This window comes from Channa argus, chromosome 8, assembly GCF_033026475.1.
Source record: "Channa argus isolate prfri chromosome 8, Channa argus male v1.0, whole genome shotgun sequence".
Classification (NCBI taxonomy): domain Eukaryota; kingdom Metazoa; phylum Chordata; class Actinopteri; order Anabantiformes; family Channidae; genus Channa; species Channa argus.
Window position 1 is genome coordinate 16,431,602 of NC_090204.1, and position 25,144 is coordinate 16,456,745.

The window sequence follows — 25,144 nt, forward strand, 5'->3', positions numbered from 1 at the left end:
ATAGATAGATATAGATATAGATAGATAGATAGATAGATAGATAGATAGATATATATAAAAAACCCACTGGGAATACTTTTTATTTTCTGTTGAAGTAGTAGTAGTTTACTTCTATCCTTATGTTTCTTTAGGCTCATCTCTGTGGTCTTTGTAAACAAAGTACTTCCAATGTGTAACTGAACCTGGTACAGACATGAACACAAGTCTCACGTAAGGTTCCCAAAGATCACATTAAATGCATCTTTACAGCGTGTCTTGGTAAAACTTCATTAGGTGTTACTAATAAAATATAATTGATATAGTGGCCACAGTAAGTTCTAAAACAGTGCTAAAGAGTCAAAATTGTAGATGTGTAGAAAACACATTTCTTCATAAAAACTTTTCTATTTAAAAGGTACATACTTGGTTAGTCGAGCTCTGTTGTAACTATATTCAGAGCTGTGAGTTTATATTGTGTATGATGCCATGGGTCTTCATCCTGTGTCTTCATTTTGAAGAAGAATGAAACAAAATAAAAGAAAATGGAAGGTACAAAGTTTTGATACAGTGTTAAACAGTTTGGCAAAGGTGAGTGTAATCAAAACTAACTGTAGCAAACAATGAGATGTCATTTAGCAAACAACAGACAAGAGCTCAGACAAGGAGCTTAAAGAAACTAAAATCAGGTCTGTTTTGACATCACACAGGCAGGATTAGACATTATGACTAGTAGTGAACCATGTGACTTGTTTATGAATTTTGTTCAGCTTGTCTTTAATCCTAAAAAAAACCCCAATGCAAAAACTCCAACTACTTCCCCTCTGCTTTCTATCAAAGTAAACACAAATGTGAGATCCTTGAAAATCCTCTTAGCATTTGTGTGGCTTGTGTCCGTTTGGTGGAGATGCTGCAGTATCTTGTTTCCTCTGGTTTCACCAGTGAGTAGCAATACTGAGGAGAAACAGATCTGTGTGACATGAAGAGACTGAGCAGAAACCTCATCAGTTACAGAAGATTCTTTTTTTTATCCATTTCCACCACATATTTTAGTGAACCCATTGATCATAAAAGTGCAGAATAGAAATTGTGCTGCCTGTATGTGTGGTGTTCTCTGTCAAAATAAACATCTGCTGCAGTCTGAGCTGGGTTAATGTGTGTATGTTTTCATAGGTTATCAGTAGTCAGTCAGCTCGAAGGACGACCAGCGTGTTGCAACAGCATGTGTTAATGTAGGAATGTGCCTCAGGCTGCTGGAAAACACATCTGTGTGTTACAGGAAGTCTGGGTATGAAATTACATTTATCTGAGTGTTGTGTGTATGCTTTGGGACGATGTGCAGTTACTGTATTTGTTACTAGATGTTTACAGATTTCAAAAACAGTGTAACTGTTACATGGGTCTAGTACTTTTACTTCCACAGAACTGGCTTTATATGGCTCCCTTTGCGAGCAGCGCCTATATTTTTCTTTGTAAACACACATCTGTTATAGTGTAATTTATATTGGTACGGGTGGATGCACGGTGTCACAGTTTATGGCGGTGTTGGGGCTTTTCCATACCCTCTTTAAAGTATGTGTGTGGGTTCCAAAACAAACACCTTTTCCCATAAGCCTGAGGGGTCACAGTTCTGACATGTCAGACACGAGTTACAGAAGCTAGTGGATCAGAGGCTTAACTGGAAGTGAAGTTAAGACTTTTGGCCCTTTTTATAACAGACTTCTTATAGGGGGACAACACACCTTTCTTTGAGAATAATTTATGGTTCTCTTTATTGTTAAATTGGAAACATACCCTGATGTCTACAGAAGATTATTCCAGCATTGTTTAAAAAAAAAAAAAAAGTCAGATCTTTCCAGACTAGATTAAACTAAGATTAAACCTTCGGGAAACCAATTAACACCGACCTTCTAATTGAAAGCACCACCCCAGATTAATACTGTATGGTAAACTTCACACAAAGGCAAATATACAGTAAACTTTATACACACAGCAAGTTGTAGTCAGGGTCAACACAAGCCTCAAGAACAGCTTTAGTGCTTGGTGACAGTCTCCCAACTGTGTCAATCTACTAGAAGCACATTATTTTTCAAATGTGTTGGCTTGTTCAACTTTAACAAACTCTTCAGTGACTGTTAGTCCTGTCATTACTTTTCGCGTAATTTTGTATTTGCAATAGTATAATTTCTCTGTCTCTCCCTTTCTCACAGGGCTGTGTGGAACAGGGAGGAGGAACCAGCCTGAACTCTAGCTACATGAGTCGTTCACTTAGAAGCTGAGAGAGGTAGACTTTCTCTTAAGACACCATTCATCAATTCACAGCCCTTTCTGCCCACACAGTATGTGAACGTGTCTTTGGGCAGGACACTAAATTCATGGTTGCTTCTGGAGGTCACAGGTGTGTGTGTATGTGTGTGTTTAGGAATGAGTAGCAACATTGTAAATTGCTTTGTCTGGTAAGGTAGAAAAGTGCTACATTAAGTGCAGACCATTTACTATTTGTCATAGTACTTATGTACAATGGTGGCAGCCAAAGATGATATGTCACCTTTCTGGCATCTATGACTATAAAACAACACATACAGTAGATAAAACTTCATAATTACATGTGGATCACATAATCTGATTAGATTTAGATGGCTTTGGGCAAATGTCTGCATATTATTAGGCCAGACACTTAAAGATAACAAGTTCAAATTGATAACCAGATGTGCTGGTAAGAATCTTTGCTGGTTTATCATCCACTTAGATTATTCAAGGAAAGTGACTGTTCTCGTTAATATGATAACTCAAGAACAATGACCTACAGATTAGGAAAGTATGTACTGTAGTTACACCACAGAAACACCATATGTGTTAAGTGATATTATTATTACCCTTCAACATGCCCTGCTGCACAAAATTCAATGTTATAATAAAAAAGCTTTTGCTTTTTTAGTTTTTATTTTTTACTTTTAATCTACCAGTACTATAAATGTTGTTTAATTGTGGTTGGGCGACAGGGTTTCTCAGTAATAATGGGCTTTATAATGGATATCCAGGTCCTGCAGAGTTTTCTATTTTATGTTAGAGAGTTTTGCTAAGTCTCAGCTCTTTCGTGCTGTACAGGATGTGTTTTATGTTTCCTGCCTGTTGGGAATGTACAGCACAGAAAGCAAGTTGTTAACAGGAGCAGTGATACAGCTACTGTGGCTAAACTGAAAAAGCCTCAATTTACGCTGAGACATTTTGACCTGATTGTGAAGATCTCTGGCCAAGTTTGGAGTTTTAAAACCTGAGTTGTATTTTGATTATAGACTTTTATAAACCCAACTATAAAAATTTACTACACTTTTGCAGTTGTAAAATGTTAAATTGTTTCCTTAGTTTTTTTCACTTTGTATTTGTTTTTCTTTCTGTCAGTAAACTAACAGTATGAGTTGAGGACAAATTGGATTTTACAATGAAACAGTATGTACAGAAGGTTTAAAGTTGCTGAGAAGAATTCTAGGATTTTTAGTAGAGCTTGGTGGTGTAATACTATTGTTAATGGAGCAGCTGTCTTGTGGTTTCTAACAATATTAAAAACCACAATGGTCTTGGTTATCAACTTTGTCCCGTTTCCATTGACTGCTATCTTCATTGTGTGCCACAGGTTTATACACACACACACATTCACATTCATAACATAAATCTCGACAACTCTCTGTGACATTTAATGACTAGATCCTCTTTATATTTTATAGAAAGAACCCCATACACACACTGAGCTGTTCATGATGTTGAGCTGAATGTCAACATTTCTCGAAAGGGAAAAGCGAACAAGATCCATTTAACAAAACATCTTTATCTCGGAAACAAGGCAGTTCTCCATTAGAATTGAGTCACATGCTGTCACACGTGCCAACAAGCCAAAAGAAAATAAGCCTCTTCACTTCAGGCTTTTCTGCACATTGTAGCAAGTTTATAACGCTTATAAAAAAGCATCTACTATGTCTGCCATTAAAGTTAGAGCATGGAGCCATTTAGGTTGTTTTTGTTGCTTGTTGTGTAAAGCTGTCTGTAATTAGCAAAAATGTGCTGATGAGGAGCATGTGATGTTGATGCTTACAGAAGATTTAAGTCAAAACATGTGGTGCTGCATAACAGTAGACAAATAATTGACTTCCAGCAATGTTTTTTCCCCAAATTGTAACTTTTACCATCCCCTTGTTTTATGTATATTTATGACACAATGCATTTTTCTTTATCCAGGTGTTGATTTAAACCTGTGTGGTTGCTGAAAGCTCCTGGTCCTGAAAAATGACTCAATCGGTGCAAGTTAACCCAAAGCTGCCTGGTAAGAAACTGCATGAAGATGGCATTGTTTTCGTCTTTCCACCTCATCTCCCTGTCTATCTGGGAATAGTGTAGAAAGTTGCTGTAATTGCAACTGTTGCAATAAGTCAAAGAATTTGTTTTAACCTGCCAGCTGTAGGTCTGATAGTATCACAAAAGCTGTTATCTGTCTGAAAAAGGATTTAATGTCTGTCTGTATTTTTACATTGCTTGTACTGGGAACAAAACTATTTAATCATGGCACACTGCATCTATTAGCATGTAGAGAATGTGGGGTTATGTTGCCATCTTGTGTAGGATGCACTGAACCTGGTATGGTGGGTACAGTGAATTGCCTTCTTACCTTTTGTTTTGATACAAAATTGTTAAATTATTCACATTTGATGGAGGTTGAGCAAAGGGAGAACATCACACGAGTACCATTATGTTGGTTCTGCAGCAGTCTTTTTACCACAAGCAGCACTATAAAGAAAAGATTTAAGAATGGATCCCCATTGTGTTTGTGCTTTTGCCTACAAGAATGCACTTACCCACTCAATGATAGTTGGTGCCTGTAATGTCTAATGAAAGCTACAGCAAAGGCACTGACGATCACTGGACGCTGGTTAACATGGATGTAAATAATTGCATTGTCAATATAATATAGCAGGTATTTCCAAAATAGGAAAAAAATTTAACATGTTTATTCCTTTTTAATTTATTCATTCAGGATCCTTTGACTGAGTGGAAACTTTCCACTGGAGCTCTTTGATCATATTCACATAGTTACACACAATCACACCTTAAAGTTGCCCAGTACAGCCGCAGTCTGATCTGCTGGTTACTGAGCAGTTGGGCTTTGCTAAATGCACCACAATTGTGTTGACAAGCACACTTCCTAAATAATTGGCTAACCATTTCACACGTTAGTGTGTGTGCATTCAGAAGAAACGATGCATTCACAAACCTTTCACTGTAAATAAAATTGCTTGTGTCATTTACTAAGCATGGCCTTGTTTGCATGTTTTTTTCCTTCAGATCTGGGTTCTCCATTCATCTATTCCAGTCAGGATGAGGCTGAACCACCTGGCTCCTACTCTGTCCAGACTCCATATGGTTTCCAGCTTGATCTGGACTTTCTCAAATATGTAGAAGAGATCGAAAGTGGGCACAATCTCCGTCGGGCACCTGTGAACTCCCGCCGCTCTGGGAGAGGGGTCAAACTCTCCCAAAGGAGTCCAAGTGTGGGAGGACGTACCAGTGGCTGGACATCTACAGAATCTCTGGCATCCCCAGCGAGTGAAGATGGCAGAGCTCCTCCACTCCCACCACCACGCAATCGCCTTGGGTCTGCACCTTGTGAAGGATTCTCTCTTTCCCCTGTGACCATCCTCACTGCTCCTCCACTGTCTGCTGCAGCTAAAGTGCCACCGCCTCCACCACAGCGCAACCCTAGAGTTGAGCGGACTCTTCTGGAAACGAGCCGGAGGCTACAGCAGGAACAATCTCACCAACACCAGAATGGTGGGCGTTTCCAGCTCGCAGATCCTCCCAAACAGCTCTTATCTTCTGCATCTACTCAGCCTCTACAGGGTAGCTGGACTAAACCCAGCCCTCAGTGCTCTGGCCGCAGCACACCAGCTGCTGGCACTGCAGTCACTCCTGTCCCACCCAGCCAGCTGCAGACTGTTAGAGAACAGATGGCTACAGCCTTGAAGCAGCTGAAGGAGATGGAAGAGAAGGTAAAGGGTGTTCCTGCTCTTGAGAAAGAGGTGGCAAAGCTTCGTGCAGAGAAAGACATGCTCCTGTTAGCACTGCAGGAGAAGAATGTAGCGATGGAGGTAACCAAGCAGAAGCAACAGTCTACAGAGTCTTCCACCCAAACTACAGAGACTCTTCAAACCCAAATGGACCACTTTATCCAAGGTCAACTGACTTCACCAACCTCACCTGGTCAAAAAGTCCTTGCAAAATCCACTGAGCTCAAAAGGCTGACAGAGAAATTTGAGGCTAAAGGGGAGAAAGCCCCAGAAAATTTAAAGCTTGTAGCAAAAGCTCCAGAGAAAGTTTCGGTTGTTGAGAAGAAATCAGTGGCTGTTGGGGACGACATGCCCGTGGACTCTGTTGTATTCTACTACAGCCAGGGTGTAAAAGATGCCTCTGAAGGCACTGAAGTGAATGTTTGTGAGAGAGGTACAGGAACTGAGGCCCGTAATCTCCATGAGGAGGGGGTACAGGCCAAAGTGGTGACAAGAGAAGCTGAAGTTTGGGTCATGGAGTCACTCCTTGGGCTGACCAGCGAGGCACAGCAGGAGATTGACACCTTACAGGACACCATTAAATTCCAGCAGGAGTCCATTGTTGTTCTAGAGGAGCGTCTGAGTATGGCTGACAAAGACCTGGAAGTACTTAGAGCTCAAATTAAGGAGAAACTCTCCAAAGTCACACGTGAGAAGTCGGTACTCGCAAAACCAGACACAGCAAATGCCCAGGTAGAGACATTGAATTCTCTGTTAAAGCATGCTGCTGTTTTGTGCCATCCAGAGGTGAGCGATGCATGTGTAGGTGAGGCTGTAACAGCAGGTCAGATGGAACAGGGCACGCAGACTGATGCTGTAGAAAAAACAGCAGAACCAGTTACTGTTACACTGGTCAGCACTGGGTGTCAATGGGAGAACCTATTTGTGGAAAAGGAACAGAAAGCCACAGTACCAAAGAAAAGACAGTTGATAGTCACTGAATACAAGTTCTCTCCAGAAGAAGAGTTGCTCAGTACAGCTGAGAAAAGGGGAGACCAAGAAGAGAAGACTCCAGCTGGCAACACCAAGACAGGTGAGAACAAACATGCTTAGGACATCATGCCCCCCAAAATACATTTGTGCCCAAATTAAAACAAAAGTAATTGTTTCATTGGTGTGAAAACAAATACATCACTTTTAAGAGCAATCTCTGGAAACATTTTATATTGAAAGTAATAGAGAGTACACACATTCCCCTTCAGCTAGCACTTCATTCAGGTTCTTCATTTTCAAGAAACTTAAAAGAAAGGCACAGGAAAGTCTTGCCTAAAGACAATGTAATGTGGTACTACTTTTTGTCAAAATAAAAAGAACTAATTTACAACCAAAAAGTATACCGTTTGTGGTTTCCAGTGTAGCTATTGAAAATCAAGATAGTTGGAACCTACAAAACATCATTCCCATAAAACTTTGTAACACATTTTTTCATTCAAAAAGGTAAAAATCCCCGCTCCAAAAAAGGTTCATTATTTTATAAGCAGTTGTAGTACAAATAAAAAAAATTTCATGTTTTTCTCTTATGTCTCCTTCATGGCACTAGGTATGCTGAAGTCAATCATGAAGAGGAAGGATGGGAGTAACTCAGGCGAGAATCGCACTGCTGGCAAAAAGAGCCTGCAGTTTGTTGGGATTCTAAATGGAGGGTGGGTAATATGAAACCTAATCTTGACTTTCACTGCTGTCAAAATATCTATCAGTGGGACAAAGATTGTAAACAACAGACTGACCAGTTAATACTTCATTCACAAACAAATTAGAAACAAACACTTTTCCTCACCAATTGCAGTCTTTCCAGTAAAAAAAGGTTGCTTAAAATTTGACATGCACAAACTGTGAATCTGTGCCTCCCAGGTATGAATCTACATCAAGTGAGGAAGATGATGAGGAAGATGGGAGTTCTACTGAAGAAAGTGGAGAAGGCGAGTGCTTGGACAGCACAGAGGAAGATGAGGCAGCTCTGGAGGAAGAAACTTCTGAGGAGGAGAGAAACGTTAACCTGGATGAAAGTGACACTGATGAGGAGACTCTGAGAGCTACAACTTATTCATCTGATGCTGTGAAAGAGAAGTAGGTTGCTCAAGTAGGAGAGACTATTTTGAATAGTTGCTGTAGTGATTAGTGTGTGTGTGTGTGTGCTGAAAAACTTTAACTAACTACATAAACTTTAAAAAGGTATTTTGTTTAACCTCAAATGTACGTTTTTGTCTCAGATTTGAATTGAGCTCAAAAATGCGTGAAGCATGTCTCATTCTGAAGAACCACCTGAACGATGACATCAAAACATTGAAGAGTAAGGAAGTGGTGCGTCCATGCATGTTTTTTTTTTTTTTTTTTAAATCATCTCTAAATTGTGCAAATTTCATATTCCTAAAAACAACAGTTTTGTGAAATTAAATTAGAAGAAACATGTAGGACTGTAGGTTATTGTTTGGGGAAACATCAATGACAAACAATAGGAGCTTCATGTAACAATAATAGGAGCTTCATGTAACAATAATAGGAGCTGGGATTTCGGAAGGGCAGAGGAACTGAATCAGATGGTTAAAAACTTCCCCTAACATTTAAGGGAATGTCAGTATACCAACCTGAGAAATACCGATCGTATTTTAAAAAATGTAACATACACACAGCTTCAAATTAGGTATATGTATAATATTACAATCACTCATGGAGCCAGTGAAGTTTTGTTTTTTTTCTCAGGTATTCACATCGTATATTTAAAATTATATGACCTTACCTTCAGCTCTCCAGCACCCACACTGTCCAACTTGAGTGGTTCCGAATCTCCAGCGCAAAAATGGCTCAACCTTCACGGGTCTCTGACTACCTGATGGCGTTCTCCGAGGTGTCATCAGCGCTGCTGGAGCACGTGGTCAACATGACTGACGGCAATGGCAACACAGCTCTCCACTACAGTGTCTCCCATTCCAACTTCAGTGTAGTTGGGCTACTGCTGGATACAGGTTAGTGATAAAGAATAAACTAACCAACCAAACTGAGTTTAAACCTAACCTCTGGGTTGACAAACCCCAAGAGGGGAAACTTAGACTTTCAGTTTCAGTCGAAAATATCAATTACTTAGATATTACAGATTGTAAACTACAAATACCATGGGGTATTTGTAGTTTATAGTTTATAATTTTTGTCCACCCTCTTTATAGCAATAACACCTGATTAACACCTCTCTGTATAATGCAGTACAGTTAAATAGCACCACAAACTGCATCTTCCAAAATGACCAACAGCTAAATAAATGTCTTAGTCAATGCTTAAAACAGTTTTAATAAGTTACCTCTTATACAAGTCCAGTGATAAGTTAAACTTTCATTTTACTGCATTAGTTTTAGTTAATCCATGTATTTATATACAGGAAACAATGTGCTTTGTATATCTGTGGATTACTGAAATACACAGTAGTAAAAGCATGATATCTGCAGGCATGTGCAATGTCAACAAGCAGAACAAGGCGGGCTACACGGCCATCATGCTGGCTGCTCTCTCTACTGTGAAGGAAGAGGGGGACATGACTGTGGTCAAGAAGCTCTTCAGTCAGGGAAACGTCAACGCCAGGGCCAGCCAGGCAAGTCATTGTGTGTCCATTAGCTTATGGCATATGCTTGTAAATGTAACTTAGTTACATTTACAATCTTTGTTTTGTACAGCATTTTTCCACAAAGAATAAAAATGGCGAAGGTCGTCCCACTTTTTAAAGCAGATGATAAAAACAATCATTGTCATTACTCAGGAATAAATTACTGAGGGAGAGTCATTATGGGTTTTCAATGAACAGATCCAAGAGTATTTGTTGATTTAAAGAAAACATTTTATACTATATTAGTAGTTTTAAATTGTTTAAGCAGTTATTTAGATAACAGAAAAGAATATGTAAAGTTTGATGGCAGTACATCCGAGTGTAAGAAACGTATCACAGACATTGCATTTAGTTTTGTTTGCAGAGGACACAATTTTAGACATATTCAGGACATATTTTAAACTATTTAACTGATAGCCTCGTAAACGAAATGAAAAAGCTGCTTTGAACATAACGATCTGTAACTGAATGTGAGCGAAATAAAGATTTTCGGTCTTATTATAGGTCAGTGAGTGTATTGGTTTATTTTATGTTTTAGTTGCTGTGTGGAAGTATAGGGTAATATTTCCTTGAGTATACATAAGGTGGATACAAACGAACATACTAACATCTTGTTCATAAAATCTGTATTAATAAAACTTGGGGACAATTGAATTTAAGACACTGTTATAATTTTAGATTTCTAATTCTTCTCTACCTTTGCAGGCAGGCCAAACTGCACTGATGCTAGCTGTTAGCCATGGGCGTCAGGAGATGGTGCGGGCACTGCTTGAGTGTGGCGCTGATGTCAATCTGCAAGATGACGAAGGATCCACTGCTCTGATGTGTGCAAGTGAACATGGCCGAGCTGAGATTGTCAAAATGCTTCTGGAACAGCCTGGCTGTGACATATCCATTGTAGATAACGTAGGTTATTTATATTTTAACTGATGCACTTAATGACAGATGTTAATACTCAAGCTAAATGCTGAAAATATATTTACTCATCTGAAATTAATCTAATTCTGTGCTCAGAAAATGGGGAAACTGCTCCTCTTTTTTTGCTTTCTGTAATTCGTAAACTGCATGTGCTTTAAAATGATTTTACAGTCAGGTTTGGATGCTTGAACAGAGGCCATGCAGACAGATAGTTGAGCTTTCACATCTGTGCCAGAATGAGTTCGTCATTCGGTCTGAATTCCTGGTCTCCTGGATTGTGTTTGAGTGCAGCACAGCTGGGTTGGGGGGTGGGAAAATATTTTAAAAAGCCCCCAGCTCCTCTATTCTCACTGTAAAAACAAGACAAAACCATGACTGTAAAACACAGTGGATAAATAGATTAAAAACTGCCACTAAACTATTTTATCAAGTAGAGGTGTAGATATTTTGTCCATTTGAAGCTTATTTCTTTGGTTTGGCAAGTCATATGAATGATTTAACATACGCTGGGATCATTACTTTTTATTAAGGTCAACCTATTGTTATGTGCATCTCTTTTGTTTTTTGTCTTTGTTCTCACCAAATAAGACTTTTTAGTATCATTTAGATCCTATGTTTGGAAGTATTTCCCAGTACCTTAGAGCTAAACTGAGCAAAGAGAAGCGAACATGAGGAACAGATTTATGAAGGCTTCAACAAATGCAGATCAAATGCAATTTTTTATTTTTTTTTTTTAAGGCTTGATGATTCTTGTAATGTTTGTTTACATGTGCAATTATGCGTAACCCTACATGTTTAATGTAATAGCAAGGAAAGATCAGTCAAGATACATGGTAAGGACTGACACAGGCATAGTCTTTGGATTGAGTTTCAGGGCCAATTACCTCACCACCTTCTTTTTGCCCAGCTCCTGACTTTCTGTTTGTCCACTTCTGTCTGCAGGATGGGAGCAATGCACTGTCAATTGCACTGGAAGCATCTCACAACGACACAGCCGTGTTGCTCTATGCCCATATGAACTATGCCAAGTCCCAGACTGCTGTGGTGAGTGAGTTTGACCTCACAATTCTTCCTCTATGTGCCAATAGAGACAAGAATTGAATTCACCTAAAAAGTGACAATCTGGATTTTCTGAATAGATGGTCTAATCTTGATGTGTCACTTGAATAACTGTGCTATTATTCTGTTCATTCTTTAAAATAAACGTAAAAGCGTGCATTAAAAACCAAAACATTCGCATAAATGGCAAAAAGAGTAAAACAATTTTTTCACATAATATTTAAATGCCCATTCAACTAGTACCAACTTTATAATAACTTTCTTCTGATAACAAAATAAAGTGTGAAAGTATGCATCCCCCCTTAATAAACCTAGAAGGTATGCATGTTAATATGTCCAATCAGGTGTCTGATATTTAAAGAAAATACTTTAAATTACAGCCCTTATGTTGTACTTTCGGTGTAACTACAGGTAACAAAGGGGTTTAGATTTATACATTTGATGAAATAAATAGCAATTATGCTTTTTTTTTATTGCTTCAAAGCACGGAAAACAAAATTACTTTAGTATTCTTAACAACTTATTGATAAATAAATATTACATAATAGGTGTGATAGGTTTAAAGTTTCTTCCCCTTTTATCTGTAGTTAGTAGTTACACCGTCAGTACAACAAATAAGGGCTGTAATTTTAAAGTGGAGCTTCTTACCCTGTTATTTGTAGTTACACTGCAGTTATTTGCACTTATCAGGTAATACTGAACAAATACCCCATAACTGCAAATATTTCCATCTTGTTACTCAGTTATTTCTCAAAGTTTGCTTATTGTTATCAAGTAACAACATATGTATCCATAGGTACTGTGGAGGTACACCTTTTGTTATTATTAAGTACATAGTCACTGTACTTACCCTGTAATTTGCAAGTGGGTAGATTGCTAGGGGCGGTCTTGAAGAAAAAAAACATCTGCAATACTCGGATCAAGAAAAAAAGCTTTGAAAAGACCTCAAAATGAAATCTGTAAACCCCCATTAAGCTGGAGAGGGATATAAAAACATTTCAAAGCATTTAGGGTGGGGATAAAAGCGCTTTACCAACTGTGAAAACCATAAACCAGAAATGAAAGAAACGTGGACATACTATGAGTCTTCAAAAAAGTGGAAGACCAAGAAAAACAACTGAAGGAAATGATAGGAAAAGCACACAGAAAGCCGTTGCATGCTCCGCCTCATACAGCAGCAGGCTTGGAGTATGTTAAAAGGCATATGAACAAGATTTGGAACAGTTTTAGAATAAGATTACTTGGTCTGATGAGACCAAAGTTGAAGTATTTGAGGAGAGTAACATCATTCCCACAGTCTGACACGGTGGAGGCTCTCTGCTATGTTAGAGAACATAAAAGGGATTAGAGAACATTTCATAAAGGCGGATGCAAACTCTTGCAATGATACATTTCCATTTTTTTTTACATTTCTTAACACTTCTGTTACTACTGGTGATGAAAGGAGAGTTGTATCAGCCGAATGTGCATTAAATATGTTAGTGGAAAAATTATTTTGCACTCAACTAGAGAACCAAAGCAATACCCACCTAATGGCAAGTGCAGTTTTGTTTCTGATGCTGACTTTCTTGGTGCTATTTTGAGGGGGGAAAAAACAAGTATTGGAGTTAAGAGTTCACTTGTAGTAAGCGCTGCTGCCTCAAAACTAGAAGGTCCCAGGTTTAAATCCATTTGCTGGCTCTGGCCTTTCGGTTTGGAGTTTGCATTTTTTTCCCCATGCTTACGTAGGTTTCCTCCCACAGCTTAAAGACATGAATGGTAGGTTAATTGGTGACAGGCAACCATTCACATGGTTATCTGTGTTGGCCCAGAGACAGACTGGCGACCTGTCCAGGGTGGACCCTGCCTCTTGCCCAAAGACAGCTGGGATGGGCTCCAGCCCCCTGTGACCCTGAATAGGATACGCACCCACAATAATAGATATAGATGGATTGATGGAGTTCACCATGTAGTTGACATGCAATCAATTTTAGAGTCACAAGGTTAAAGATTTGAGACTAGCAGCTTTAAGCCTGCTGAAAGTGCAGGTGACAATCAAACTTACAGTGAACAGTGACTTTTTTAAAATTTATTTTTAATGGGTAGGGTTAGTTCTACTGGAGGTCTAAGCTCTAGTTTGGTTGGGGGAAGCACTGACTAAAAGTGCACTGCTGCCCCCTTTAGGTATTTTCAAATTCCTGTAGGTTGTGATGTGTATTTTAAGCCATGATGTGCCAGTGTGGAAGCCATATTTTAAACCTAACTATTTAAACCTACTATTAAGATTTTTTTCCATTTAAAATGTAAACACAGTACCGTAAAAATCAATCTGCACACTAATGAGAAGCAAAAACTGATGTATTTTGAAATGATGTTTTACCTGTATATAGAAAACTGAACCTAATTTAAGTCCAATAAAGTGTTTGAGTCATCTTAGAAGTTCTGTGCTATTCATCTCTGCATGTTATTTTCCTCCTGTCTATAATGTGGAAATTCTGTTGACAATTTTTGTTAGGGGGGCTCCCCCCCAAATTAATGTAGTTTCCAGTATACCAACAACTGTAATTATTAATGGAAAATGGAACCTATGAGCTTTGTAAAGTTGGGAAATATAATGGAAATATTAAACTGGATTAAATTGTACACTTGTAAATGATGAAGGGGGTACTTGCTCTATTACACTTAAACAAGTGGCCTAACTTTTTTTTTTTTTTTTTTTTAAATAACCTAACCGTGTACCTACATTATGTCTTTTAGGGGAGTCCAAAGGCCCAGCAGCAAAGGCCCACAAGTCCACAAAAGCCTTGGTTAACAGACTGACAATCATGGCTGCTCCCTGAGGCAAAGACCAGGAAAAGTAACTGGATATGAGCTGTAAAAAGCTCCACTGAAAGATTGAAATCTATGTATTTATATATTGCCATATGCCCTGCATTTATAAGTACTGTTAATATGAGAATATTATTTTTCCATAAACCTGAATGGTTATATACTTGACTAATATAAGCTCCTGCCATGTCTAAATTAAGTTTCCAGTGCTTGTTTTTTCTGTGATGGGAGGTGATACCTTACATTAATTATTTGCACTTCACTAATATTTTACTGTTAAAAACAGCACACACCTGTTGTATACGATGCACAAAATGTAAGCCATTTAAGCCCACGTGTCAAGACCCGTCTTTTATACAGTAAATGTAGGAAATTAGCTTTCCACACTGGCACATTTTGGCTACTTTACCTCCAGGCCTAAATCAGAAATGTTGTGCGCAGTGGACTTTAAACACAGATGGTGTGCTGCCCTCTATTCTACCTTTTCTGTCCTGTCTTGGTTAATTGATCTGTGAAACTCTTCAACTTGTGCACTAATTGGTCTGTTGGTCTGTGCATATATATATATATATATATATATACACATATACATACACACACACACACACACACACACACACATATACACACACACACTGTATATTCATGTTCTTAAATAAAATCTACATAAAAATTAATGGAAACTCTTTTTCTGTTTTCTTTTTTCTGTTTCACTAATCCTCCAAGTATTTTCCTTAGGAACCCTTGTTTAGCCTCCATGTCTTCCATGGCATGGTAGGTGGACAATAGTGAAAGTGTGGGTAAAAGGAGTTAAGAAAATGGTCATGATTTCTACAACCCACTACAATTAATTAGATCTAGTAACAACCAACCAGGGTGGAAAAGATTAACTAAATTATTGTGCCAGAAGGCTCCATTAGAGAAAAGTAACAAAACAAAAAACAAAACAGCAATGTTCCAAGAAATCTATACTATTAGTTATTTTAATACAATCAATAAAACAAGTAGAAAACCAGCCTCACAATAAGTGTGATAATATCAATCTATAATAATGTGTCTACAGAGCACTGTTTTTTCTTTATAAGGTAATGGTAATGAACATGATAACGAACATAATCTTGAAAGATCTAAGACTTATGAAGAATATAACTTTGAAAGCCCAGGTACTTTATTGCTCTGTGTGCAATTCTGTTCCATTGTAAAGCATTTTATTCTTGGTCAGTTTTTGTCCCCCACTTTGTACTACAACATATAACCAGCAGAGCGAAAACAGCCCAACTCAATTTTTATAGTATGTGGGGACTTTAACAAAGCAAAACTAAGCCACAAAACGCTTAAATACAGACAGAACAGAAACTGCCTCAACATAGACAATCATACACTGGGTCATTGTCATACTGCATTGAAAGATATTAATATAGCTCTGTTCCAAAAACAGCTTTGGGTCACTCAGATCATTGCATGGTTCATCTCCTGAGCTACAAGAAAAAACTAAAAACAGTGAATAAGCCTGTAGTAAATACTGTAAAGAGACCAGTGAAGCAAGAGCTGCAGGGTCACTTTGTGCACTTTGTTGAAGTTTTTCAAAGCTGCAGCTGAAAATCTAGATGAACTCACTGATATAGTAACATCACTCATCAGTTTTTGTGAATATATATGTGCCAACCAGGACCTATCACACACACAACAAGCCAGGGTTTGCAGCAAAACACAGATACCTTTGCCAGACCAAAGGGAAAGCTTTTATAAAATATGGAGAGACTCCAGAAATTCACTGACTGTGGTGTCCAAAAGGAACGAAACTAAAAACTTGAAAAACATTTATTTGCATGCAAAGATTCCTTGTCAATTTTGAGAACCTTGCAGGCCTTCTCCACCTGCTTAAGAGACATTAATTCATAACAATTTATTAATTAATGTAATTTAAGGATATTACCTTCTGGTTTATGATTATATTTAGTTCTGTGTAATAGTAATCCATATATTTTTAAATGGATTAAATGTCCACTAGTAGTGTCTACATTACCATGGAACATGTACTTGTGCATCTTTAGACAGGGTACCATATTGAGAACAAGATGAAGTTTACGTGTCCTTACAAAGTTTTTCACAATTGTAGACTAGATATCTTCAAGGAAAAAAAAATTACCACTGTTGTGAATAAGTCAAATAATGTTGTCATGAATTCTTCCACTATGTTCATTAGTAGTAACATTCATTATGGTTAATTTAAGTAAAACCAGATAAGAGCATTCCTCTGAAGCACAAGACAGTCAGCTGTATGGGGGTTTGACAAAAGAAAACATAAAAAACAAAACAAACACACTGTCAAACATGGGAATTGTGCTATGTATTAAAATACAGAAACATTAACTGAAGGTGACATGATATCAAACGGGACATTGCCCACCCACGTTCCTGAAAACAATTACAATATGAATTAGGTCATCAAATGCAACTCTGGCAGGCTTTCATATTTACCAGGCCACTAATTGTTACAAACTTCACACACACACCTCCCTCTTTTATTTATTGCATCATTTTGAGAATAATTTGCACTTTGCTGCTCATTTAGTTGTTTGCTGCTTGTTTAGTTCCTTTACTTATTTATATTCCTTTTCTTATTAAATTAAGTAAACTCACAGAAAACGGAAAGTTAGGAATACAGCAGCCATTTATTGTTATTAAACTTTTACTTATATATTAAATATATTGTTTTGTGAACCCTATATTGTATATTTAATCTTATTAAGAGAAAGGCATAGAACTACCTCTTGAATAAATATATTTGTGCTTCGGGTTTCAGAAAGTTGTTTCTAACGCATATATAACCAATGTGAGTCAGAAACCTGGTCCTGTCAGTGTTACAGCACTTGGCCTGCAGCCCTCATGAGTGAGTCTGGTGACTCTCACATTTGGTGAACACCATGTCAGGAACAAATTACAAATGTATACAATATTGGCTAGATTATTTGATTATGGTATCTCCTCCTGGTTTCTGATTGTTCGTAGAATAAAAAAAAAGCTCTTAATTCATTTTTTAAATTCTGTGCCTTTAAAGTGGCCATTTACCAAATAAAGTCAATGTGAGCAAAAAAACACATGCATGAAGAATTTACTTATGCATAATTAGTCATGGAAGCATTGTGACAGTCAGCAAGCTGAATGTAATGTGTGTCTAAACAGTACTAACTTTTAAGAATAATATATTAAGTTATGTCTTTTATGAATGTTAAACACAGCACTCATTCATTTATTCATTATTAAATAAAATAGGTCTCTGCTAGCTTTTAAATGACCCTTATGAGTAAAGTAATTGTGAGATTATGAGGCAGATTTCAAAACACAGAAGTACAGAAAAAATGTAACAGAGACAATGAAACAGATATAATGACACCATACAAAAAAAATCATTAATAAACTTGAGTATGACACAGACAAGCATTCTTCTGAATCACAAGACAGTCAGCAGGATGAAGGCCAGCCTTGTGTTAGACACTCAAATATGATATGTAAACATGAACTCAAACCTCTGGAATCAAAGTTAATATTCTGTACATCCATGTACTAGTCTGACCTCAACACCTAACCATCATATCACTACCTACATTGGAAAATAATGTGCTGTATTAAAGCATTCAAGCAAAAGTTGTATATGAACATAATATCCATTTTTTATCTATTGTAATAATAGTTTGAGTATGTGTTTTTAGACTATATCTGCAAATGATTTATAGATCTCTGTTTTAAAAAAAAAAAAAGTGAGTAGCTATCTTTTAAAGGATAATTACACACTCAAACTTTGCAAGAAGCGTGTCTCACAGCAGATTTTAAAAAATGCAAAAGAGCAACTACGAAAGGTTGTGTAGCCCCAGAGCATGACACTGTCCTGCAGTGGGTCAGGGGACATATGGGAGAACACAGAGCAGATAGGAAGTCTTGTGGAAATAACTGAGCAATTGTGTTATAATTACAAAAGAGCTAAGAGTTCAGCTGACTGAAAATGGACACTACAAATAGCCTTATGTTGGCATATTGTATACAATCATAAAACTGTCAAAGCAGAAACTGTCACAATGGAACCCATGAATTATAAACTCATCACAACACACCCCAAGAAATACAACTTTCCCATATCCCAGCTACTGCCAGCTACTTTGTATCTGTATGTGTGAACACAACATCAGTGACACACATTACAATACATCATTTAAGGCTTATGGTAAAATACTCCAGAGAAGAAAGGATAGAAAGGATAAATGTGCAAATCTTGTAGACACTTATAAAAGAAGGTGCAAGATTTGTGCTTAGTGAAAACCAAACTTGTCACTGTGGATCTTTACAGTGGAGGCACAGTGTATATAACATCAACCATGGCAATATTCCATCACCTAACATATAGTTTAATATATCTCCAATATTATTATTAGATTTTTTATGTTTCCAGCTGTGTACCCATTACCCTACTACTAAATACAACAAATGTAGACTTCTAAAGTGGCTCCAACTGTTTTACAGTGCTGCCTTTCAAAACCTCAAATATGAGCATGGGACTTCTAGGTATTCAAACTTAAATCACAGGATCAGTCAAGTGTTGCAACATGGCATTTCATGCAAAAAACATTAAATCAGTTTGTGTGGTAATTAGATACCTTGTCTGTGCGGAAAGATTAAATCTACTGAAGAACTCAAATGATAAAATTATTCACATGTAATTTTATCCTGCACTGCCGTCTTTAGCCTTCAGTAATGCTGTAGCCCCAAGGCCCATGTCAGGCTTTAAAAACCATGTGATGTTCTGATACCACTCAGCTAACAGCGTACCACTGGGACAGTTACACTGTATTCCATAGTGTCTATTTGCTAAACGCAGAGCTTCAGAGAGGCAGAATGGAGTATCACCATACTTCAGAGATGAAAGGAGTGGTTGCAGAATACCTGAACATGTGCATTGAGTCAGAGCACAATGGCTTGTGCAGAGCTGACAAGAACACTAAGGATGCTGAGGATGCAAACAAGCTATCTCGCATTGTGAAAGCCTATACCACAGTATTGAGTGAGCTCGGAGAAGATGTTGACCGAGAGGGACTTCTACGTACACCACTACGTGCAGCCAAAGCTATGCAGTTCCTCACAAAAGGCTACCAGGAAAAAACTCAAGGTGGGTAAAGTGTTTTCTTTTATCTTATTACTGACAAAAGTAGCACTAGCTTGTTCACTTATAAAACTCTGGCACCACATTATTACTGAAAGTAATTAATAGCCAACTTTTCAGGAAATTATTTGAAAATACTGCATTAAAAAAAATTAAGTAAGGGCTAAATACAAAAAAAACATATTCAATTTTATTTCTGATCTGTCAGCTCTGGCTTAGTTTTGAAGGATTGTTGTCCTTGTCTCATTTCAGACTTATTAAACATTCAAATCATATTTTCCTGAGCATTAACTCCTCACTGTAAAAACTGTTACTGTTATTTAATTAATGTCGTGCGGCACTATAATATATCTAATATGTTTATTTCTCACTCAGATATCTTAAATGATGCAATCTTTGATGAAAACCATGAGGAGATGGTGATTGTCAAGGATATTGAGCTGTTTTCTCTCTGTGAACATCACTTGGTACCCTTCTTTGGCAAGGTAATATAATGAAGTTGTTCTCAAATACGCCTCAGAGCTAAAACTTCTAGAACTGCAGTTTTAAGGCAATTACAGATAGTTGGTTAAAAAAAATAGACCAATACCTTTTTAAATTTCATTATTTAAGAAAGTTGGCCTTATTCCTGAGCAGTACATTTTAGACCTAAAACTAAATTTGTTATGATCTCAGTTTCTGCTGTATCTTATCTGCATCTACTATAATACTGATGCAGTGTATTCATGATAAATTGGGCTGGGTCTATGTGATGTTTGCATGTACTATTGCATTGATTTGTATTACAAACTGTATTCGGTTTATAATCCATACGATGTATTTTTGTTTACTTTTGAATGGAAATACTTTTTTGTTTTATTGTGTCAGGCCCACATAGCATACCTTCCGAACAAGAAAGTGGTTGGTCTCAGCAAACTTGCTAGGTAGGTGAAGATATTACACACACATCACACATAAACAGTGTTGGGTCCACAAATCTGACAACACATGGAAAATTTGCGGTATTCTAAATGTAAACCTGGAAATAATAAATGGAATGGAAAGACACAAATTCATGTAAAATAGATGTAATAAAGATTCTCCTACATCTTAAATCTGTGTGTGTTTGTGGTACTGGCCATGTTAACAAATTCTCTCCTTTTATCACTTACACTGAAGCTCATGTTAAGCCAACACTGCATTTAATCTATTCAGACAGAAGCTTGTTCAAATAAATTATGTAAATCATCTTGTAGTCATTACTTTCCACAGTCACCTGAGTTCAACCACACTGAGCATTTATGGCTCACTTGAAAACTGTAAAAGCCAACTATTCACCAGAAGTGTAATCATGCTGGGATTAGCATGGGTCATCAGGGTTAGCACAGTTTGCCAGCTTGAGTACATAACATCATGTAACTAAAAGGGGGGCATAAAAATACTACATACTAAAATATTCAAAAATTCATGTACATGTTTTAAAGATTCACCTTTTCAATCTAAATCCCTTGTACTAAAATACTTAGTATTCTATTTAAAACAAGCACAACAGAAGTATCTTCTCTTGTGCTCGCAGACTTTTGGATCCCTACAGGCACAACACACACACACACAGACACACAGACACACGATTATTTTATTCATTTCCGTTTTCTTACAGAATTGTTGAGATCTACAGCAGAAGGCTTCAAGGTAAAAACTACTCTTCTCTTATTTCTATGGTTTTATTCTTCTGATTAAACTGTCAGATAATGTGCTTGTAAAAATTCCTGATTCTTCAAGCTTCCACTGTCTTTTCTACTCAGCCAATAGTCCAAAACCACATTTTTTTCAGTTGACTTTGACACAGAATGCTTAAAGTCTTCATATTTGACAGTCTGAAAACTGGCAACTAATCAGCGGAGTACTACACTTATATTCCCCTTTAATAATTTTAATCTCAATTCTTTTTATGCTCCTGTATTACATGATGGTAATGGGGGTGATTTCTCTACAGTTCAAGAGCGTCTAACCAAACAGATTGCCTCAGCCATCTCTGAGGCACTAGAGCCTGCTGGAGTGGCAGTGGTGATTGAGGCTGTGTAAGTATTCAGGATTTTAATCATCCATTTTAGACTAGATTATTGGCATATGTGAGAAGCATGCAGGGTTCATACACACTTTGTCTAGTAAATTTTTAAAACCAGGCAGGATTTTAAGCCAAATTACATGACCACAAACAAATCTTTATCTTAGTCTTTATATGATTATGTCATTAATCATTCAAAGCCGAAAGGAAAACTACAAACATAACTACAGTACAGCATATACTGGGTTAAAAAGATTGAGACTACATTCAAAATCTGATCTGTGAATTTGAGTCATCAGAGTCTTGTTCAATTATATCAACCTTTTCAGCAGAACATTGTTATCAAACTGCACAATGATCATGGAAAACATGACATCAGAAGTAAAGTGTCGGAAGTAATATTGTAGAAATGGTGCCAATTCTAAAAAGATTTTCTTGAGGATTCTTGGTTTACATGAAAATGTCAGATTTTTGATGTGGTCTCAGACGCGTTTACCCCACTGTATAGATATATCAGTCACATTAAATTCACCGGGGTGTTTACTGCTGTGGTGGGCACTGCATGAGCATTCAGGAAAGTACATTGTGTAAGCCATCTGTGTTTTAGTGTTTACTATGGGTGGGCCTAGTTTGAAAATACAGTCGTTTTTAGTAGCTTTAAATCTACGGTATTTTTCAACCATGTTTTGTTTTAAGCCTATGGAGAAAAAAAAAAAAATCTACTACATTGTGAATAGACCACAACACCGAAAAAACAAACAACCAAAGATGACATTTTTTTTGCTTAAAATAACGAATTGCTTTTTTTTTTGTCCATTACTGTGTGACTTTGAAGTCTGGGCATCTTGTTTATTAAAGGCAGTCCACATCGCAGCAGTACTGAAAGTCTCTCTTTAGTTTAGCCAATATAATTTTTACTTGGATGTTTACAAATTCCAAAATTTTTTTGACACCATTAATGTAGGTTCTGTTATGATGACCTTTTGCCTCACCTATGCCGAGCTTAACAGTGAGTGTGCTGTTTCTCAAAATTTTATTTGTACTTGTGTGTACTGAGTGATTATAGTTATGTTTCTGACACCGTTTCTCTGCTGTCTGCCTCCACACTAATTGTTATAATGTGCTAAAGAAACCATAACTGAGCAAGTTCTGGTGGAGTTTATTAGCAGTCTCCAAAAAAAAAAAAGAAAAGTAAGTCATACTGATCAATTTCCATTATCATTTTAAACAATGCCCAGTAATTATTATCAGGACTATTTTTTATTTTATGTAGAAAAAATTAAGAAATTTGTGTAGTTTTAGGAAATTCTCACAATATTAGGTACAACAAGTAAGTACCATCAGTACTGTATGTCCACTCCCATTTTTCCACAAAATCTACAATTTGCCTGGGCAAGAGTAGTCAGGCAGACACTGTACGGGTTTGGCCAAACATTGCTGTTTGACGTGCAGGGCTCACTTGAGTTTGGAATTTTGAGTGATTTAAATAAAAACAAAGAATAAAAACCAAATCATGTTTAAAACTGATATTATCTAAACCAAATAAAACATATTGTTCATAATTTTCTGTTCATATTTTTCCAGGACTTTTCAAGGCCTAAATAACATATTTTTCAAGTTTCATCACTTTTCCAGGGTTTCCATGACCGTACAAACCTGGATCATATGTGTTTTACTAGATCATGGCTACTTTTAAACTGCTACATACAATGGCAAGCAAGAATGCGGAATATGACCATAGGGATAGTTCGGGGATCACATAGATTTATCCAATAACTTAAAAGTTAAATTTTTTAAATAGATAATATGCAAATTATCAACTTGGGTTTCGGGAATGTATGGTAACTTTAAAAACCTTTTGTGTGTTTCAGTCACATGTGCATGGTGATGAGAGGTGTGCAGAAGATGAATGCCAGTACTGTTACAAGTGTCATGCTGGGAAGATTTCATGATGATCACAAGACCAGGAAAGAGTTTCTTGCACTAACAATAAGGAAGTGAGAAACTCAAAGAGTTCAATGGAGGCAATAGCTTCAGTGCACAACACATGTAGCTTTTGATTTCATTTGTCTATCAGCTTTACTGTACTTTCAGAAAATAACTGTTTTTCATGGCATTCCTTTTGACACTTTTTATGTATTTATCATGGTTATGAGGAATGTCTATCAAGCATATAATGAAATGTAATACCTGTACAACATAGTGGTACATTAAAAACTGTTGTTACTTAAAGCAAATCAATACACATTTACAGAGAAAATAAAGAAAGTATCACCTAACTGCTTTCTGGTTTTTTTTTTTTTAAATGACAATGCCTTCCTATTACAGATGGTATTTTAGGATGTCAATGTTGTCATACATTCCTACAGTGACAAACAATCGATCGGATCACACAACACAATGCATAACTTTGCACTACACCTCATGATGTGTACTTTTTTGTAGGAGATATCAATGAGTAATGTAATTTTGTACTGTATCTAATCTACCCATTTATATGTGAGGTGCCTTAGGCAGGGAGCCTGTAATTAGGTTAGTAGTTACCTAAACAAATAAAATTCAATATGCATTTCTAACACATTTATTCTAACAGTGCACCATTTCAAATTTTCATGTAATTAAATTTGATCCCAAAGTCAACACTGTTGCTTTACTTATAGTCCTGTTGTAATATATACTAAAGCCTGAGGATAAAGGTGACAGGATACTTACAAAGGGATTAGTAGATTTTAATCTTATGGAAATCTTGTAAAATTAATGTGAAATAAATAAATAAAACTAAGAACTAACATTGCTTTTTAGGATCGGGTATCATGTTTGATTAGAATCGTGGGTGCATTAAGATTAATGAGTATACCCAAGAACTCAAGTGGGTTGTTAAGATGTTGGTGAACTCCTAAACTGCAATCATGAAATCCATTCTTACATCCTCCATCACAGTCTTGTTTTGCTGCAGCCAGGCCCAAGGACAAGGCCAAGCTGCACTGCATCGTGCACTCTGCTGAGAAGGTAATTGGCTTCAGCCTCCCATCTCTCCAGGAGCTGTACGTCTTCAGCACCCGGAGACAAGCAGTCAGGATCGACCCCTCCCATCACGGACCCAAACTCTTTCAGCCCCTCCGCTCTGGCAAGAGGCTCCAGACCATCAAGACCAGGACCTCACATCACAAGAACAGTTTCCTCCCTACTGCAGTCACCAGTGACCTGAACAGTGCCCAAATACCCTCATCCCAACTCACGGACAGTCACTAACTTTTTAAGTTTAAATTGCTTCTTATTTATTTTTATTTTATTCTATCTTTGTGTACATACTTCATATTTGTTGTGTGTCACACCTTTGCATTTTAACTTTATAATTTAGATGTTTGCACCTGACACCCATAAGTCCTAGTATTGTTAAGTGTTTTTAACTGTGCCCAATTCTGATTCTATAAGAACAATTTTTTTGTAAGTGAACTACAGATTATGTTGTACAGCATAGACATCAATTAGAT

The 25,144-nt window shown here is 37.1% G+C and overlaps 2 protein-coding genes across 3 annotated transcripts in view; both read left to right on the forward strand.

Annotated features, from left to right (window-relative positions):
* Positions 1–14,779, forward strand: part of kank3 (KN motif and ankyrin repeat domains 3) — a 29,428-nt gene extending 14,649 nt beyond the window's left edge. The window contains exons 2-12 of one of the 2 annotated variants that reach the window (XM_067513498.1): positions 2,187–2,260; positions 4,210–4,294; positions 5,311–7,104; positions 7,612–7,714; positions 7,923–8,138; positions 8,282–8,372; positions 8,815–9,034; positions 9,509–9,655; positions 10,373–10,569; positions 11,524–11,625; positions 14,377–14,779. In XM_067513498.1, the coding sequence (XP_067369599.1) occupies positions 4,258–4,294; positions 5,311–7,104; positions 7,612–7,714; positions 7,923–8,138; positions 8,282–8,372; positions 8,815–9,034; positions 9,509–9,655; positions 10,373–10,569; positions 11,524–11,625; positions 14,377–14,439 (2,970 nt within the window). In that variant the 5' untranslated portion in view covers positions 2,187–2,260; positions 4,210–4,257 and the 3' untranslated portion in view covers positions 14,440–14,779. Of the gene's footprint in view, positions 1–2,186; positions 2,375–4,209; positions 4,295–5,310; positions 7,105–7,611; positions 7,715–7,922; positions 8,139–8,281; positions 8,373–8,814; positions 9,035–9,508; positions 9,656–10,372; positions 10,570–11,523; positions 11,626–14,376 lie in introns of both variants that reach the window. The other variant, XM_067513499.1, reaches the window with a different exon arrangement.
* Positions 14,780–19,229: 4,450 nt separating this feature from the next.
* LOC137132283 (GTP cyclohydrolase 1 2-like) lies at positions 19,230–24,247 on the forward strand. The gene is made up of 6 exons (XM_067514609.1): positions 19,230–19,609; positions 19,979–20,088; positions 20,471–20,526; positions 21,243–21,274; positions 21,579–21,663; positions 23,522–24,247. The coding sequence occupies exons 1-6, from the start codon at positions 19,339–19,341 to the stop codon at positions 23,649–23,651; spliced, it is 684 nt and encodes a 227-aa protein (XP_067370710.1). The 5' UTR covers positions 19,230–19,338; the 3' UTR covers positions 23,652–24,247.
* Positions 24,248–25,144: the final 897 nt, after the last annotated feature.

Excerpts from the sequence above, each read along its gene's own strand:
- LOC137132283 (XM_067514609.1), top strand. The coding sequence starts at position 19,339 with ATGGAGTATCACCATACTTCAGAGATGAAAGGAGTGGTTGCAGAATAC. Across the intron at positions 20,527-21,242 it reads GGTCTCAGCAAACTTGCTAG|AATTGTTGAGATCTACAGCA; the intron begins GTAGGTGAAGAT and ends GTTTTCTTACAG. Across the intron at positions 21,664-23,521 it reads GCAGTGGTGATTGAGGCTGT|TCACATGTGCATGGTGATGA; the intron begins GTAAGTATTCAG and ends TGTGTGTTTCAG.